At 44.8% G+C, this 18,815-nt stretch overlaps 2 protein-coding genes across 3 annotated transcripts; both read left to right on the forward strand.

Annotated features, from left to right (window-relative positions):
- The first annotated feature begins 982 nt into the window (after window positions 1-982).
- Window positions 983-7,814, forward strand: BCS1L (BCS1 ubiquinol-cytochrome c reductase complex chaperone). Its single transcript, XM_078606477.1, has 8 exons — window positions 983-1,207; window positions 2,421-2,842; window positions 2,989-3,128; window positions 4,001-4,195; window positions 4,764-4,827; window positions 5,791-5,960; window positions 6,361-6,478; window positions 7,109-7,814. Exons 2-8 carry the CDS (start codon window positions 2,523-2,525, stop codon window positions 7,386-7,388), a joined length of 1,287 nt encoding a protein of 428 aa, XP_078462603.1. The 5' UTR covers window positions 983-1,207; window positions 2,421-2,522; the 3' UTR covers window positions 7,389-7,814.
- Window positions 7,815-8,926: 1,112 nt separating this feature from the next.
- On the forward strand, window positions 8,927-17,968 carry CNOT9 (CCR4-NOT transcription complex subunit 9). Of its 2 annotated transcripts, none has more exons than XM_078606502.1 (8): window positions 8,927-9,070; window positions 11,826-11,981; window positions 12,409-12,524; window positions 12,962-13,071; window positions 13,180-13,289; window positions 13,549-13,647; window positions 13,773-13,864; window positions 16,588-17,968. In XM_078606502.1, exons 1-8 carry the CDS (start codon window positions 9,047-9,049, stop codon window positions 16,748-16,750), a joined length of 870 nt encoding a protein of 289 aa, XP_078462628.1. In that variant the 5' UTR covers window positions 8,927-9,046; the 3' UTR covers window positions 16,751-17,968. The 2 variants fall into 2 exon arrangements, with proteins under 2 accessions (XP_078462628.1, XP_078462617.1); XM_078606491.1 differs by having other exon boundaries at window positions 8,949-9,070; window positions 13,773-13,863; window positions 16,575-17,968.
- The last annotated feature ends 847 nt before the right edge of the window (window positions 17,969-18,815 follow it).

Here is an 18,815-nt window from a genome sequence, read left to right on the forward strand (position 1 = left end):
GCATGCCATCGGCCCCCACGGCCTTCTGAATGCGCATAATTTCAACATCAGTGATTAAAGACACGCTACCTCAGGATCACGCTTGCTTGAACCAATGCTGGGGAACTGGGTCCTAGTTCAATAATTATCTAATTGCCACAAAATATCCCAAGTCAAATCGTCTTGGTTCCACCAGAGGTCACTATACACCCACTCTCCACCCTGTGCCCTAATCTGCACAATGTACTCCCCATGCATCATTACCAGCGATTCAAGTCGCTTATTTCGTCTCGTAATAATGATTGACAGCCCTTTGTTGCTATCCACTGTGAAGAACAGACCTCACAGCGTGTCAATCACTGGGCTTGATTGACTCTACCTCACCACGCTGATCAATACGGGTTGAATGGTGGGTGAGGGACGATAACCGGTGCATATATAATTTGTTCGACATGGCTTGGAATCTTACTCAGGATAAATACCAAATAAATTGTCAGGCTACATATGAGAATACTATGAAACGTATCGTGCTGTATTAGTGAGAGTAAGTCTAGTTTCACAGTCCTGTTGTAATCCCACTGTTGAAATTAAGGCGAATCCACGCCGTGTAGATGGTGGGGGTTGTATTCTTTATTCTGGTCTGTACGGGAGTGGTGCAAGGTTGGCTCAGAACCTGCTCCTGATATCGCTCGATGTGATTTCATTGTTTCGCCGAGTCCTGGAATCGAACTCAACGAGGTTCGTTTACGCAGTGCACGAAAGCGACTGCGCCAAACCCTCCCCGCCCATGCCAAGTGCTGTGTTCCTCACTGGAAAAGTCTAAGTAGCCGTGGTGTTGTTATTTTTAATTCGGTGTCAGACGAATGTCACCGTGGAAGGGCACTTTGGCCGGCGCGCATGTGGCTTTGCAGACCTCCACGTGGCGTTGGAACGCGTCACGTGACGGCCCCCTGCGTCACGTGACAACGCCCTGCGTCACGCGAGAAGCGTCACGTGGACCCGCAGTACAGTGCGTACAGTAAGGGGGAGGGTGGTGGTGGCTGCGTGAAACGCGCGTGCGTTCGGCTGTCAATGTCAGTGCTGGGGCAAAGTGCTCGGTTGTTGTTTCCCGTCCGAGTTGCGATTACAGAATAGATTAAGAGGGCCCCCTGGGAGGGGGTCAGATGTCCAGGCAGCCTTAATGTCAGGAGAGACAACAGCCCGTAACAGCCCTCACAACCTGGAACGGGTAAAACTGTGCATCTGACAGCTTGTCCAGGACATAAGCCTCCGCTTAGAATGTGCTCTCTGCCGTGCTTACATGACTGTCTGTCATACATTGCGGTCCCTTCATGCGCATGGCGCCCTTTTCTCAATGCTTGCTTTGCTGTCTCCCGCACGTTGCTAATTTAACGTCTCCCATGCTGACGTTCACATTCATTCGTGCATTGATGTCCCTCCATGCCTCTTTTTACGGTCTCCCACACATTGCAGTTCATCGTGCTGTACAGTGTTCTCCCTGTGGCCTTTGCGTTTCTGTTGTGCTTCGTCAATGCCCGCATTGCTGTTTCCCGTGCTATCATTGCTGCCCCTTTACTTACAGTGCCATCCCTGTTATGCTTGTATAAACATTCCAGGCTTACATTGCTGGCCCTAAATTATTAAATTTCTCTACCAATTGCCTACAGTGCTGTCCCTCTGCACATGCCTTCTCCAACGCGTACAATGCTGGCTGTCCGTGCATTCATATCTCCGATACGTATATTCCTGTCTCCCCCCACGATTATTACATTGCCGTCCCTCGACACATTAGTCTCCCCGAGCTTAGTGCTATCCCACTTGCTTTGTTGTCCTCGCCATAGTTTAACACATCCCTGCGGAGGGAGCTGGTAGTAACGTTGGGTTGCTCGGTCAATGGCCAGGGTCAACGGCGGCGTGGTGGATTCCGCAAATATGCCCGACTGTGAGGGCGGGCACAAGCCGGCATGAGTAGGTTAAACGTTGAGTTTTATAAGGGCACCACGGGGTGAGCAGCCCCTCCCCACCCAGCCCCTCCCTGGTGTAACCAGGAGGTTACTACCAGTATAACCCTGCTAGTGCCCCATGCTGACACTGCTACTCAGCTTTTATAACTGGTCAAAAATGCACATTGCTGCTGCCTCCATGCTTGGCCAGATTTTTTTTTATAATGTTTAGCTCTTATTCAAATCACTGCTAAATATAAGTCACCCCACGCCGTCTTAGTCATTGTGGTTGTTTTTTTTTACCACACTTTGCCATACTAGTCGGTGCGGCTTGGTGAAGCGGGGAGGCCCATGACCGGTTGAGATATCGCCACTGATGTTACTCTTGGCCGAACATCAAACGCGTGTCATTAGATTCATAGCACAGTGTGCTAACCACAGCACCACCGCTCCACCCCATTCTGCATTTATTTTTAAAAAATGTATTTCTCATTACAGCTCAGCCATCGCCACCACCACCACGGGCAAAGGAGGTGGTGAGACATCCTGCACCGTATTTTCCCACGAGGGAAGAGGGTGACTGACTGACGGCCCTGCGCGATGCCGCTGTCGGACTTCATATCCGCCCTCAAGGACAACCCGTACTTCAGCGCGGGCTTTGGGTTGGTCGGGGTGGGCACAGCGCTGGCCGTGGCGCGGAAAGGCGGGCAGGCAGCGGCCGTGGCGTTCCGGCGCCACTGTGTGACCACACTGGAGGTGTCAAGCCGGGACAAGAGCTATCACTGGCTTTTGAGCTGGGTGACGCACCATGCGGAACACACGCAGCACTTGAGCGTGGAGACCACCTTCTTGCAGCACGAGAGCGGCCGCGTGGCCACCCACTTCGACTTCGTGCCCAGCCCTGGCACCCACGTCATCTGGTGCGAGGGCGCTCATCCACCGGAGGAATTGCTCACGTATCCACCACACACACACACCTGGCGCGTTTTCGAGGGACACCGAAAGAAGCGTAAATGCCATTTTAAATAACTGCACGTGGTTCACCCCGTGTGTGTACTGTGGCCAGGTACAAGATGAACTTGATCCGGATCGAGCGGAACCGAGAGAAGCAGATGTTGGATCTCAACACGGGTATTCCCTTTGAAACTGTGACGTTCACCTCCTTCGGACGAAATCGGCAGCTCTACTTCAGCATCCTCAATGAAGGTGATCAGATGTTTCCCACCAAAGACAACTTCACTTCTTGAATTGGACGTCTGGCCAATAGTTTTAGTACACTGTGCAGTGCCCTGTAAACTATGTCCCTTAGTGATATTTTCTTTGTAGTATGTTAATATGAAATGTGAATATGAAAACATTTCAATATACATATTAACAGGGCATATATAAATAGGGCTTAAACGCTCAATCAATATGTTCTGGATTACTGATAGACTGGAGTTGGCCTGTGATTGGTATCCACAGTCTTAGCAAGATGTACACTAGATGAACTGCAGGAAATATTTTTCAGGGTGCCAACTCACAGTGAAGTCCTGCATGCTTTTCAATCTTAGCTGACATTATAATCAGTCCACTGCTGGATGAAGGCTTCTAAGCCATCGCCGTCACGGTCATGTGATGTAACAATCCACCTAGCACCTGCACATGAGCTATTCTCATTGCTCCATATCTGCAGTGGACGTCTTTTTGGGTGTAAGCTGAGAGGCACCGTTAATATGGTGGGTGAAATAAGGTGTGTGTATGTGTGTCATGGGGAGCGGTAGTGTAGCGGTTAGCGCGCTGCGCTATGAACCTGGCGACCCGGGTTCGATTCCCGCTCACGGCAAACACCAGTGACGATTATCTGAACCGGTCCTGGGCCTCCCCTAGGTCGACTCAGCCTCAAATGAGTACCTGGTGCGGTGTGTAAACATCGCCGCTAGGGAGACAAAGGCGGTCGGGCGTGGTGCTGGCCACCCACCCCCTCGTGTACCGTTCCGGCCTTAATAGGTGCTCGCTAACAGCACTTGCCCCTAGTCTGTTAAGGCTATTGGGGGATCTTTGTCTTTGTGTATGTGTGTTGATGTGCTCTAATGCAGCACGGGAGTTGGCACTGAGGCAGGAGGAGGGCAAGACGGTGATGTACACGGCCATGGGCGCCGAGTGGCGGCCGTTTGGGTTCCCGCGCCGACGCCGTCCACTCAATTCTGTGGTGCTGCACGATGGGGTCGCTGACAAGATCAAGCAAGACGTGCATGAATTCATCAGCAACCCCAAGTGGTACTTGGATCGTGGTATGCAAGCCTCCTTGTGTGCTTTACATTGGTTATTTTTTTATTTTATTGGCATTCTCACCTGCACCCGTAAACGGTACCACATCACCCTAATCACTCCACTGGCTTCAATCCAATCCCAATTAATTTTCAAGATCGCACTCATTGTTTTCAATATCCTGCATGGACTTGCCCCTGCCCTTTTAATCTCGCGCTACTCCTCAACACGCTGTCTAATCAAGTGACCGAGCCTTTATTTGGAAGCCCCCAGTCAACCTTTGATCAGTGAGAGGTTCCTCTTTCTCCACTGCTGCCTGCATTGTCTGGAACTCATTGTTGACTCTGCCCCTATTGAAGTACAGTACAACCCCAACAATTGATTTCCTCGGAACGCCTTTATCTACAAAATAAATATGCTCACAGTCTCTGTATAGTGTCTTGAGATGTGGTCTCGTTCAACCTATACATTAATACAAATTGTATTGCAAAACAATTCTACGAATTAATTGTACATTATTGCAAAACAATTCTACGAATTAATTGTACATTATTGGCAGTATGTAAAGACTGTTTTGTCTCTTGTGTACAGGCATCCCCTACCGCCGAGGCTATCTGCTTTATGGGCCACCCGGCTGTGGCAAGAGCAGCTTCATGTGAGCTCCACAACTCAACGATGCTGCCTAGACATCACATTCGAGCTGGCGTATATTGCACTGCATTAATTTTGTGAATGAATTATATTAGATACGGTCCCCTCCACTTGTGTATTTCCTACGTAAAATGCAATTTGGTGTTATGCAAGAAGTTACTGGTAACTTTCTTCATGTTAATGAGTAAGCATGTCAGTGATTAATTAAAATTGTATCTTATTGTTGGGATATATGCATAAAATAAAACCTGAAAGATGTAATGAGTTAGTGCTTATGCAAAATATATATAATTGTTACCTTGAGGCTAATGAAGCAAAGGGAACAGATTAAATGATGGCGATTAAATCCGTGTGTGAATACATCACCCCGAATGTGCTCCATCTGGAAATGTTAGACGCTAACCAGGCTTGATCCTGGATAGTGCTTGGCTGAATCACCACTATGCATATAATTAATATATGTCATAATCTGCTGTGTGGCTGTGCTACATTATCAGCAGAGGGGAGTACAGCAGATTCCAGAGGTGGGACAAAGTCATTGTTATGCAAGTCCAAGTCGAGTCGCAAGTCATCAAATTCATGACTCGAGTCTGACTCGAGTCCAAGTCACATGACTCGAGTCCACATCTCATAGGTGGGACAAAGTCATTGTTATGCAAGTCCAAGTCGAGTCGCAAGTCATCAAATTCATGACTCGAGTCTGACTCGAGTCCAAGTCACATGACTCGAGTCCACACCTCTGGCAGATTCCATGTATATACTGTACCATGCTATGCCATCTATGTTCCCACCTTCAAATAACCCTCACTTTATGCACAGCATCAGGAGGGCCTCATCCAGAAGTGGATTGAAAGGACTGAATATTATGATCACATGCAAATATTATCTGGATGCTAATGGAATGAACCATATGGAATAAACGTGTCTCTTGGTCAGTGCCCCTTTGATGTGTACTGTCGACCTGCAGCACAGCACTGGCTGGCAAGCTCGAGTACAGCATCTGCCTTCTGAGCCTGAGCGACCGTAGCCTCTCGGACGACCGACTCAACCACCTGCTGAGCGTCGCTCCACAGCAGACGCTCATTCTGCTGGAGGATGTCGACGCAGCCTTCGTCAGTCGAGAAACGTCGACTGAAAGTACGAATGTCCAGTAACTTGCAAACAAAAAAAGGCAAAGGCCACCTATATAGCCTACACAGACAGGGAAAGTGCTGCTAATGCGCACATATTAAGACTGGGATGGGGCACGAGGGAGTGGTGTGGCCAGAACCATGCCAGGCCGCCTTTGTCTCCCCAGTGCTGATGTTTAACTAGATTGTTTGGTGAGCATGGGTACGAATTTTATCTCAGATTTACAGATAGTCTTCTGTGGAAACAGTATTAAATGATTACTCAATATAAATTGTATTCCAAAACTTCACGTGGGTAGTAATTTAAGTTTTTTTCCACTGAGAACAAATGCGCAAAATTGAACTACGTTTCCTGTGTACCTCTGACGTCCAAACAGCCTGGCATCCCTCATGACTTCTTTATGCAGATCCTTCAGCTTACCAGGGACTGGGGCGTCTCACCTTCAGTGGACTTCTTAACGCGCTGGACGGAGTGGCGTCCACTGAGGCCCGCATCGTCTTTATGACCACAAACCACATCGACAGGTAGGAGATTTGACTACACGTGTCTTCTGCTAAGGTTTAAATCTGTATCCCCTGTGATTTTTAATAACGTTTATTTTCAGTGTCAATTTATAAACTAAATTGATGTATGTATATTTGTTATAGAGCAATGGTATTTATTCACAAAGAAGAAAAATCATATGTACACACATTATTTAACTCTGTCCTCATTCAAGCCAGCATGAGGTGACGTCATATGTGATATGACATATCACATATGACGAAGGAGATAACATCACACATAAGGGGAGTCATCGGCAGGAGGCAAGCACATGCTGTGTGACATCATCTTGTCTGAAAAGGATTTTATTTAATCTTTTGTGTTTTGTTATCACCACATTTTACATAACCCTTGGATCAATTTGTCCAGTTTTCCAAACGACAAGTCCCTAATAGCAATACATTCTTAATATGAACATTTAGTATATATATTGGATTTTATCCGAAAGTGAAAGTTATGTCCTCACTATGGAGAGAAACAGGCCAGAGCTAATGTATTGACACTTTCAACCCTTTTTCGTGAAACATTGATAGAACAACTGCCGATCTGCACAGAGAAGCACAAAATAGCTACTTTTTCCCTGTCACTTCATCGATTTCCCTGTATTTCAGGCTGGATCCAGCCCTGATCCGCCCTGGACGCGTGGATTTCAAGCAGTATGTGGGCTACTGCTCGTCCTGGCAGCTGGAACAGATGTTCCTTCGCTTCTACCCGGACGAACCAATCGAAGCAGCGCGTAACTTCGCGGGCGCGCTTGCTGATCTGGCTGTGAAGGTGACTGGGAATACTGAGTCGCTGCAGCTGAGTCCAGCACAAGTGCAGGGGCATTTCATGCTGTACAAAATGGACCCACAGGGTGCCATTTGTAACGTTGGCGACCTCGCAAAGTGATTACCGGGTTGACCCACGGGGCCACAAAAACTCTGCTGACACGTGACAAGCATGCAGCCTGCAGCTTCGATAACTATCACTCTACGAAGGTGCCATGAGAAGAGGATGGTGGACGGAGGCTTGTTATCTTCTTCATTTACTAGAATTGTCAAGGGAAGAGGTTGATTGTGAATGAGGAGCAGCACGCATCGACCAGCTCAGGATAATTGTTCTGCCAGTGGGCTGCATAGACCAAGATTGTTGTGCTTTTACAAACAATATTAAAATGAAGGTTTTCACGTGGAAGTCGCAATGCAGTGATTTGGAGAATTGCAGGTGAACTTAAATTGCTTGATGGACTTTATTTTGATATAATAACGTATATTTATTGTTCATTTGTCATTGCTATTCAGGAATAAAAACATGAGACTCGCCTGTGACGAATAATTGTTCTTTTTACGATGTGTTTTTTTGTACTAAATCAATTTGCTGTGTATATTTGTTCTTACAAATGTAATCACCACTAGCCTTGCCATGTCCATTTGGTTGAATTGGCACAGCATGGTTAGCTGTCATTGAAATAACACCAGTAGGTAGGGTGTCTGGAATTTAAACTTATTCACTGAAAAATGATCACACTATTTGTTTTTGTTTAGAATATAAATTATCGTATTGGTTTTAAAATGTCAGCATGCCTCCATTGCATTGTACTTTGTACAACTACTATATTACTGAATATAAACTAAGCCAGAAACTGGTTTCGCACTCGATTTACACATGCAGGATTTTTTCGTCTTTAAAATAAATTATTAACGTCAAATATACCACGAATATGACTGTCCATTTGTCATGTAAATCAGCAACTTACAGATCAGGGCAGCATTGTATTAGATGGGGCAGTTTCAAACAACAGGAAAAAAGAACTTTCCATTCCAATCCACTTTTCTATCTGACCTATTAACGACTGCTGAAAGGTCTGCCTCTGGGAATCAACTGTTTGTGGAGTCCCCATATCCACACTAAGAGGGCCCTTGAGCTTGGCTTGTGTCAACACACGTTAAATCTGCAAATTACGAAAAAAAAACATAGCAGAAACAATGTGGGCTGGAAAACCATGTTTCAAACAAAACACGTAGTTTCCAGAAGTAGTGCATTGTGGTTCTCAGAGACAGACTTTGCAGATGTGAGCATTGGTGACTGTGCTGATGAGTCCTAATTATAACCAAATTGATCCACAGTTGCCTTATCATTGCATCTCAGCCGCTGTCACGTGTTCTCACATGTAATGTATGGTGCTCTAAGACAAGACCGACCACAATTCCTCTTCTTCAGCAAGCACTGGCGGTGGGGGGTTTTTTCCCTGCCATATGCACAATTGCCGTGTGCCTTTGAGGCATTTTCACGTCTTGTTTGAAACTTCTTTGACGAGAGTTTTACCTCCACCCCTCTCTCCCACACTAAAAAAAAACCCAATGGAACGCGTCACACAGAAGCCATTCGAGTGTTTAGACAGATGTCGCCGCTGTCCGTACTCGCACAGAAGCCGCGGTCCACCGCGCGGGTGGTAGAAGTGCGCATGCGCGATCAGCGACAGCCGTTGACGGCTCCACCCGGGGCCCAACTCCGCCCGCTTCGTCTCGCTCGGCCGCTTCGTCTCGCTCGGCCGCACCATCGCAGCCATGCACAGCCTGGCGACCGGCACCGTGAGTTCCGTACCGTCGCCGCCGTCGTCGTCGCCGTCGTCGTTTTGAGTCGTAATCGCTCCGAGTATTGCCCTGTCCGCCGAGTTTGGCGTTCAGGGTTAGAAGGCCCTCGGCGGCGGTGGCGGCGACCAATGGGAGAGTTCGTTGCTAGGGCTCCGCGCCGACGCGGACCAATGAGCGTCGTGCTTACTGCCGTGGTGGCCGGTCGGTCGAGGGGGGTCCATAAATGAAACGCAATTGTGAACAACTTAGTGGATTAGAAGGCAGTTTATAAGAGCTGGCCCTCGTTTTTTTACACGTTTCGGACACTGGCTGTGTGACCTGGCGTATCAACGAGTCGACTGCATAAATGTGTGGTTAAAAAAAAAATGTTTATTCTGAGGCGCCCCGCCACGTGAACGTGGAGTTTCCACTCCTGGCTCAGCGCGTGGGGGACCGTGTGGATTTGAGGTTTTTGTCGCGCCGTCAAATCGACCGATGAGAGAGATTTCCTCGCCAAGCAGCCCCTCTTGTGTTGAGCAGTGCACGTAAACAAGCCCTCCCGTGGTGTGGCGGGCATTTCCACCACGGGAGTTGTTGAAAAGGGGCCGCGTTTGCGCGCATTTTGTTGTTGTTAGGAAAGCCACGTTAATAGACGAGATCGATAAACGTTCGCGTTCAACATCTAGGGGATCTTGTTTACCTTTCGGTCACAAACGCACGGGTGAAGGCGCCCTGCGTTCGTGTTTACGCCCGTGGTCGTCGTCATGGTTGGGCCCTCTCCATTTAACCATGCCACAGCCGAAAGTATTGTACAAAAAAAACTAACGTTACATTTGGCGCCTTCTATGATCAAGACGTTTTAAATCGCTTAAAAAAGACGATAGGTCAAAACAAGTACAATATAAACGCGAAAAGTCAATGCTTGCATTTATAGTGTGTTCGTAAGCATTGTTCTTACATGCTTTGTATGCACTGTACAGTACTATACCGGTACTGTATATTCAACTTGCAGTAGCCAACGTGGTGAAGTATGGTAAAGCAACCACAATGACGCCACCCACGCGTGGGTAAAGCGTTCAGCTGTGGATTGCCAGAGCCGTAAATCAAATCAAATTCTCATATGGACCTTCACGGGGCGACATTACGAAAAGGGACATCCAAACGCAAAGGCCACCTGAAGGTGATGGTTGTGGTGGTAAAAAAAGGCACCACAACCCGCGTTCACAGTGGGGGTTAAAGCGATATGGGTCCGTTGTACAAGTCTTTACCACGTGCGCATCCATTCTCACATCAACTTCAAAAATGTCAAGCGTGTCTTTTATAGAAATAACATTTACAAAATTATTGAGTTATGTTTGTAAATTACACAATGTTACGTCTGAGAAAATATAAAATACAAGTTTTTGTTTTAAATCACGAGTATTGACGTGGCTGTCTTTGTGGACTGTAAAATGCCTTTAGAAACGTTGCACAATAAAACGTCTAACTTCAAATATGCCCCCATCATTTGAGGTTCAACTGGTATATTTGTAAATGTGTCTATGGGTACTCGTTGAACTACGGTCCCAGTTGCGTGGCTCCATACAGCACAAGTAGCAGTTAGATTTTGAATTTGACTGAGCTTCCTCCAAGTCATCTCAGCCTTTATTAGTACCCTGTGTGGTGTAGTGAACGTGCTTACCCCATCTTTAACAGTCGGCCTTCGTACATACCTAGCAGCACCAGCAAACGACTTGTTGTAATCGATTACATATTTATTATAACGCACTTAAGATTTAATCATAATTCACCACGCTGATCAGTGCAATTTGGTATACGTAGGGAGCATAGACGTTGGAGGGAATACAGTACAATTATATTCTTAGGTTTTTTCAGTAAAGTCACGTAGGTAAAACATCAAAATTAATGAAAATAAAATAAAACAAAAATCACGACGTTTCGGAGGCAACACAAGTCTCCGTCATCAGGTGGGACCGTCACAGCCGAATTAGCTGCATCAAGTGAGGCAATGATTCAAGATGTAATCCCTTATAAGCAAGTTGAAGGGGGGAGGAGAGGGGGGGGGAGCTCATCAGAATGTGGTAGCCAATGAATGGAACGTATCGGGAGGGGGGCGGGGCTCAAAGACAGCACGGAGTGCTCGGGAGGGAGGGGGGCGGGGCTCAAAGACAGCACGGAGTGCTAAGTACAACACTCCGTGCTGTCTTTGAGCCCCGCTCCCCTCCCGATACGTTCCATTCATTGGCTACCACATTCTGATGAGCTCCCCCCCCCTCTCCTCCCCCCTTCAACTTGCTTATAAGGGATTACATCTTGAATCATTGCCTCACTTGATGCAGCTAATTCGGCTGTGACGGTCCCACCTGATGACGGAGACTTGTGTTGCCTCCGAAACGTCGTGATTTTTGTTTTATTTTATTTTCATTAATTTTGATGTTTTACCTACGTGACTTTACCGAAAAAACCTAAGAATATGAATCCTTGCAGTCACGAAAGCTTCAAATCTAGAACAGTACAATTAATTTGCCTGCACTGCCCTCTGCTGCCCACTAGGTAATGTAGTCCGGCAGCTATCGGATGACCTGATTTGCGTGGTAGCTGCCCATCCAAGCTCTTTCGAGGCGTAAACCCAATTTGCTTTCTAGATCTGCCAAAATTTGGTACGTTCCAGGTGATTAAATTATGTACAGTCGCCTCATCGCGATTTTTTTTCATTGTTCATACACTAATGTACACGTTTCATATTACACGGAATGCAACTGCACTATCACAGGTTGACCGAGAGAAGATCTACACCTGGATCAATGAGTTGTCAAGTCCCGACACGCGGGAGAATGCACTGTTGGAACTCAGCAAGAAGCGCGAGTCTGTGCCAGATCTGGCGCCCATGCTGTGGCACTCGTTCGGAACCATCGCGGCCCTCCTCCAGGTAAAGCTCCTTGGTGTTAAGAGCTACATTGGCCAACCTTTAACTATGCATTACAGCTGATTAACCCATTGACCACCGTTCGACTCACTGGGGTGTATTGCATTTGTCGGCTTTTCCCGGAGGGCCATGCAATCCACCAATGGCCATTGTTGCGTTCTTGACCTCCGCGTGCATTTGGCCACTGAGGAAGGAATAAGGAGATAGTTTGGCTGCCGTACCACTGAGGAGCAGTCCAGTTGTGGGGTAATCGGTGTGTTAAGGGGTGCCCCTTTTCACACAGATTATTTTTTCAGCACTAAGTCATCTGTGAATGAGATCTGGCTTTGTTACATACGTGTCAGAGAAATTTGTAAGCTATAAGTTTGATTGTAAAACCTAAGTACACGGCAAAGAAAAGCTCAAACGGCTAACATATATTTATTTTCAGGAAATTGTAAATATCTACCCATCAATCAACCCGGCGACGCTGACAGCACACCAATCCAACCGCGTGTGCAATGCACTGGCTTTGCTGCAGTGTGTGGCCTCGCACCCAGAGACAAGGCAAGTTTATTCTCGCTAATTATTGTGGACATCTTTATTTAAAAGTTCATGAGAATGATTTCATAAGGTATTAACTGTATATCTAGGTGAGAATTAATTCAGACAATATCTTTTGCAAGGAAGACCTGGTATTTAATCGTGTACAGAGCAGAAATCTCTGTTATGGAAATGTAAATTAAATAAAGGAACAGAGTAAAAAAGAAAAAATGGGCCCATGTATAGAGATAAAGGTGCAGCCCTGCAATTTATTACTCACACCACTGCTGGCAGAAGGGCCTCCACTATAGAGAGCTCTAGAATGCTGGCTTTGGACTTGGAAGAGGTGGTAGTACCCACACTTTACCCCACCAGACACGACCTACCAATCAACTGACAATGGGCTCGTATAGTAATACACATTGAGGTAATATATTACTTTGCCGTTACATTTTTTTCAGGTCTGCCTTCCTATCTGCCCACATTCCTCTCTTCCTGTATCCGTTTCTTCACACCGTGAGCAAGACTCGTCCATTTGAGTACCTTCGTCTTACCAGCCTAGGAGTCATTGGTGAGTTGGATTGTTATTAAAAAACTTAACACGCAAAATGTGTTTCAGTTGACTTAAAAAAATACAGGTTTGACGAATGTTCTAAACAAAATGCATTTGTGGTGATAGGTGCCTTGGTGAAGCCTGATGAACAGGAAGTCATCAATTTCCTGCTGACCACTGAGATCATCCCTCTGTGCCTGAGAATCATGGAGTCTGGGAGTGAGCTATCAAAAACGGTGCGCTTTGGTCCTTATATTATAATATGTTAATGGGATACGCAACTTTAGTGTTTAAACAATATTTTGTTGGCTAAGCTCAATCAGGTATGTGATGCTTTGGGTTCTAGACACATGTTGGCAAATGTTCCTTGTTGTCTCATCTTTGGTGATATAGTTCTGACATATCCACCAACAATAATGCAAGTTGCCTAAATGATGTGTTTTAGGTATTTAATTGTAATGTAATTGAAACATTGTTTTGTTTGCATGAATGCAGGTGGCTACATTCATATTACAGAAGATTCTTTTGGATGATACAGGCCTTGCTTACATTTGTCAAACCTATGAGAGATTCTCCCATGTTGCCATGATTCTTGTAAGTAAATTGCCTCTGCAAATACATTGCATTCAGAATTTTAAAGAGCATTGACTATATATTTGTCCACTTGAACATGACCTTGATGTGACCCAAAATGTGTTTTTTTGTGGGTGTGTTTTCAGGGCAAGATGGTGCTTGCCCTGTCCAAGGAACCGTCCGCTCGTCTCCTCAAGCACGTTGTTCGCTGCTACCTCCGTCTTTCTGACAATCCCAGGTTTATTGATTTTCTTAATACACGACTGTCTTGTATTTGATTGTGAAAGGGATGCTTTTTTCGTATTGCCAATGAAGAGCAACTATTTGAATCTTCTTGGTTCTTTCGGTAAAGTCAGACGCTGTCGCCTCGACAGACCTGGTTTTACCTGAGGACGGCTGCTTGCGTTGTGGCCGAAGCGTCGTGAGAAAGAACCAAGAAGATGAATCCCTGCAGTCACGAAAGCTTTAAATCGGAACTATTTGAATTTCGGTTGTGATTTAGCCATTTATTTGCTTTGAGAGTTAGTGATTGTAGATGCACTTGCCTTAAAAGTTTTCAGTATTTCAGGCAGGGCGAAGTTATATGATCCATGGTTTAGATTTCATAGCTACAGTCGCGCACGGGAGAGTTTAATTTCTCAATTGTGCATTAGGTGTCCACATTTGCATGGTTTGTGTGGATCTAGTTAATTGCTTCCCATTATTTCTGTGGAATAATAAAGCTGGGGCAGTCTAGTAGTGGGATCACTGATCAGATGTTTGTTCAGCACATTGCTCAAAGCCACATTGGTCGATGCTGAAATCCACTCCAGGCATAGTTTGTGTATGGTTCCAAAGCTGCTTTATGGACCAACGATGTGGACATACAATGTTGTTCAGATCATTATTGATTGACAGGTTTGGGTCATCTTCTGATTAGTGAACTTCACAAAGTGTTGCAACATTGCAGCAAATATCCAGTGCTGTAATATTTCACGGTACATAAAGCCAAGGCACTGGCATAGATTTGTAAAGTTCCTGTGATGGTTTGCATCAACATTAATTTGGGTGTCAATGAGTTGATAGTCGTGGCTTTTTTAGAAAACTGGGGCATAGAACACTGGTTGAGTATGGAAGGGTGATGGCCAATGTCTGAAGCCCCAAGGTTTCAATCCTCCAGCTCCGACTGATTATTTTTTTCAGTGTGTGGACAAGTGTCAAGCCAAGGTAGGTCAGCGAACTGGTTCTGGCTAATCCTTGCTAAAACCAGTTTAACCAGTTTTTATTTGCATATTTCACAAATTTAGCTGAACAAAGATACCTCATGTACCCTAGATAATTATAGCTTCTAATTTGGGAAACAAAATTCGACTTTGCACTGTTTATTTCTTCGTTTTATCATGTATCATCCATGTATTGTTGCAAACACAATGCCATGTAACAATACATAAAACATAAGCAATAAACCAATGCTTTAAACATTGCATGGGATCTATCAAATTACTTGGCAATATTTTGCCGTGTAAACATGCTGCTCTTCTAAGACATACGTTTCTGTATGTCCGCATCTCAATCTCTCCTTGTGTCTCTCAGAACAGACACACATGGAGATACAAAGACAGATACAGCAAGAGGAAAACAGACAAGGATAGACAATGAGGCAGACAAGTAGACGCACAAAACAAGGACATTGAGAGACTGAAATACAGACTCTTAACCATTGGTGTATGTGATGATGGCCAAAAATAATAATGGAGTAGCCGCCAAATAATGGAACAATTCCAAGTGGATCTCTGTCAAGGTGATAGAGCAATGAATTCAGCTAATGTGCAGGTGCTGGATGGGCTATTGCCACTGGTGGAGCCAGTGGGGTGGGGTGGCACGTGCCCCCCCAATGATCCGAGCAAAATCCCAAATTTCGATCGGATCATTGGGGGTTATTAGTAATAAATCCGCATTTTGCGACCCCCCACTGCCACTGTGTAGCATATTATTATGTGCCAGGGACTCTATGAGATGATAGGACAATAGTTTGAGTCCATAATTTGCAATAAGTAACGGCAAAGCAGATATAAGTGACTCAGAATTGTGCGCAGTTGCGTATTCAGTCCACGGCTTCCCTGAAGGCAAATACCTTCAGCGAGCGTGATGCCGATCACACATGGTTCGACCCTCGATCGATGGCTGCGCCATTGCCGCACACGCGTCGAATAAAGAGCAGGGGACAAGTCCTTACTTGCTAACAACTATCATTTTTCATTGCTGGAGGGGCTGCCCCCCTACCTGAAAATCCTGGCCATTGGCTATTGCATCGCAGAATCATGAGATGTAGCTGCATCGACTTAGCCTCAACAGGTGGTTGGTAACATCGCTTTCTCCAATAGTAATTTGAAGGCTATACGGGGGATCCTTGTGTTGATCTCTTTACACCGTTGATGCAAAGCATAACGTTTGTTTTGGGGTTTTTAATCTTGGAGCATAACGTGCAGTTTTTGTTGTGGAAAATTAACAGGCAAAACCGGTTTTGCGTTCTGGTTTTTGGTTGAACTCTGTGGCCATGTGTCGTCACAGCTTGTTGTTTGCTTGTCGCCATGTATACGACAATGGTACCCTTGTCCATCACTGGATACGTGAGTTCTTGGAGTGCAAAGAAGACGATGTTGTTCATCGTCAGTGTCTACGAGTTACTCGTGTTTTACTAAAGGTCGTCAATGTTGAGTTGACAAATCTATATACCCGGGACAAATGTAGGAAGGTTTGGCCCCGAAAATGACGTCTTTACAGCTTGTAATGTTGGTGTTCTGACAGATGTCTGATCATCAACGTTTGGTTGCCGTTTTGATGACATTTGTTGTTTTCCACGTGAAACAGGGTGGGACCTGAGGAGGCTGTCATCTTCCGCCTTACAGTGGATGATTGCACAGTATATTGTTGGGAACCAATTAATGTCTCGCTTGTGTTATGTTTCCGATGTGTACACAGGGCACGTGAGGCTTTGCGCCAATGCCTGCCTGACCAGCTCAAGGACAACACATTTGCCACAGTTCTGAAGGATGATACAACCACCAAGCGCTGGCTGGCCCAGCTTATGAAGAACCTGCAGGAAGTGACAGACCCGAGGGGAATCCCACTCCCCACCCAGTGATGCATCTCTTGGGATGTTCTTCTAGCAAGTCACATTGCCCAGGGCATTCTGACAGTACCAGCAGTAGTTGCAGTCTTTGTGTAAAATACAACTTATCATTTTTTATTGAAACACTTATTGTGAAACCAGTACAATCTGCCTCTTGGACTTGTTCTGCATAACATTTTCCTCTTCAAACCTCAGAGCTTGGGGTAATGTTTTTCATATAATGTAATTCATGGAAACAGGCATTTCCCAAGCTTTATCGTGGAACAACATGGTCATGAATTTATGGTTGGTTGGTGGAATGTTTGCTTTAATTTTGGAAATGTAAACGCTGTTTACCATAAAAAATTACAGTATCACCATATTTCAACAAGTTCAATTGTAACAGGAAGCACAATATACTGATCTTTACTTTAAACTGCATGCTTGGAACAGATTTCTGCAGTTTGCCCGAGTTAATATTGTTGCCGATTATATCCAAAATATTCCTATTAAGGCATACAAAGTCTGTGCTATAACTTTTACTTGATAAAATCAGTGTTTATTGATACTAGTCAAAATGGTACTGTAATAAAAAAAATATACCACGTGCAAAACGTTTGCACAGCATTACTTTTGTAAAATAGAATCGTTTAAATAGAATTATTCTTTGAAGTTGTGTGTGGCAGCTAAAGATACCTGCACATTTGGCAAAATTGTTTGAACCCTTGTAATTGGTTCACCAAGATGAAATAAAGCCATGTGCTCATATGCTAGATAGCAAACACACCTTCTCAGTTGTAGGCTACTGAAACGACCATGCGAGTTTTTAACAGCACAACTTATTGATTGACATTAAAAGGAGAAAAGTAATGTTACTTGTTCAGTTGGCAACATTGTTAAAATTGTATTATATGCTTGTGTGTGTATCACAAAGTATTTTTGTATATGCAAAGGCCATAAATCTTAGGTTTAACTCAACGTTTATAAGGTCATTGTGATTGTGTTCTGACGCGATTACATTGTACAAGAAAAGCATTTACATTGATTGCATATAATGCACTGAATACCATTTAAAAGGCTTGTGGGTCAGAATATTGAGTACTTGGCAACAAACGTGCGCTTTGTGAAGGATAGTTTTTCAAGATCAGCAAAGGGATAATGAACTTATGTCAATGTTTACTTTAAGTGCAACTTATGTTGACAATACTTTTTGTATTAAATCTTGAGCTCTGGATAAAGGTAAGCGCAGAAGTTTTTTTCTGTCTGATTTTTTTGCAGACTCGTATTATTTGAAAGATCTAATGCTGCCCTGTGATTTATCTTTATGAGATGTACCAAAACAATTACATGGTTACTTATACCTAGATACAAGTTCAGACTCGTAGGGGAAAGTCCTGGTCCAGTGAGTGAAAAAGTCTGGCCAGCCATGACTTCAATTAAAATCTGTATATAACACCAAGTACGTGTTATATACACTCATACTGTGCAGTATAATGTGTTAGACCACATAACAAAACTATGGTGTGCGTTGTACAATACGGACAGTCCCTGACTTGCGTATGGACTCAGTCTGAGGCATTTCCGTAGGTCTACTATAAATGCACATACCGTCGGTTATTAAATGTGTTACGGTTCAACAAAGGGAAGCGTTGTTAAACTCTTATAAGAAATGCAAACCTGTCGACCAGTGCCTACCTTAATACAGACAAATTCAGACTTTATTGGTCACACCGTGCCCTCATAAATCTCAACGTTCATCCGACAAAGTCCCATCACAAGAGAGCAACACAAACACTTTTTTTTTTTGCTCAATTTCGCTGTACGAGAATACGGGTAAACCGTATGGGTTGACCGGAATGGAAATTTGTACATTTGCAGACCTAAATAATCCCGCTGTTCGATTTGCAAGTGCGAGTTCACGTTCGCAAGTCCGATAAAAAAAAAAATATTCAGGAAGCTCGTTCGTAAGTGCAAATGTTAATAAGTTGGGCACTGCCTGTACTCGTAGTTGGGTTTATTGGTTCGAGGGTACACGGCCGTATTCCACAATGTAATGCACTTAAGCTACACTTTACAATACTCGTGTATTTTATTGTGC

This window comes from Lampetra planeri, chromosome 2 (genome assembly GCF_965212315.1).
Source record: "Lampetra planeri chromosome 2, kcLamPlan1.2.h2, whole genome shotgun sequence".
In the NCBI taxonomy this organism is placed as follows: domain Eukaryota; kingdom Metazoa; phylum Chordata; class Hyperoartia; order Petromyzontiformes; family Petromyzontidae; genus Lampetra; species Lampetra planeri.

Bases quoted from the DNA above. Each gene is read 5' to 3' on its own strand.
- CNOT9 (XM_078606491.1), top strand. From the start codon at position 9,047: ATGCACAGCCTGGCGACCGGCACC. The intron at 13,648-13,772 runs GTAAGTAAATTG...GTGTGTTTTCAG, and splicing joins CCCATGTTGCCATGATTCTT to GGCAAGATGGTGCTTGCCCT. The intron at 13,864-16,574 runs GGTTTATTGATT...TGTTATGTTTCC, and splicing joins CCGTCTTTCTGACAATCCCA to GATGTGTACACAGGGCACGT.
- BCS1L (XM_078606477.1), top strand. From the start codon at position 2,523: ATGCCGCTGTCGGACTTCATATCCGCCCTCAAGGACAACCCGTACTTC. The intron at 3,129-4,000 runs GTGATCAGATGT...GCTCTAATGCAG, and splicing joins CTTCAGCATCCTCAATGAAG to CACGGGAGTTGGCACTGAGG. The intron at 4,196-4,763 runs GTATGCAAGCCT...TCTTGTGTACAG, and splicing joins CAAGTGGTACTTGGATCGTG to GCATCCCCTACCGCCGAGGC.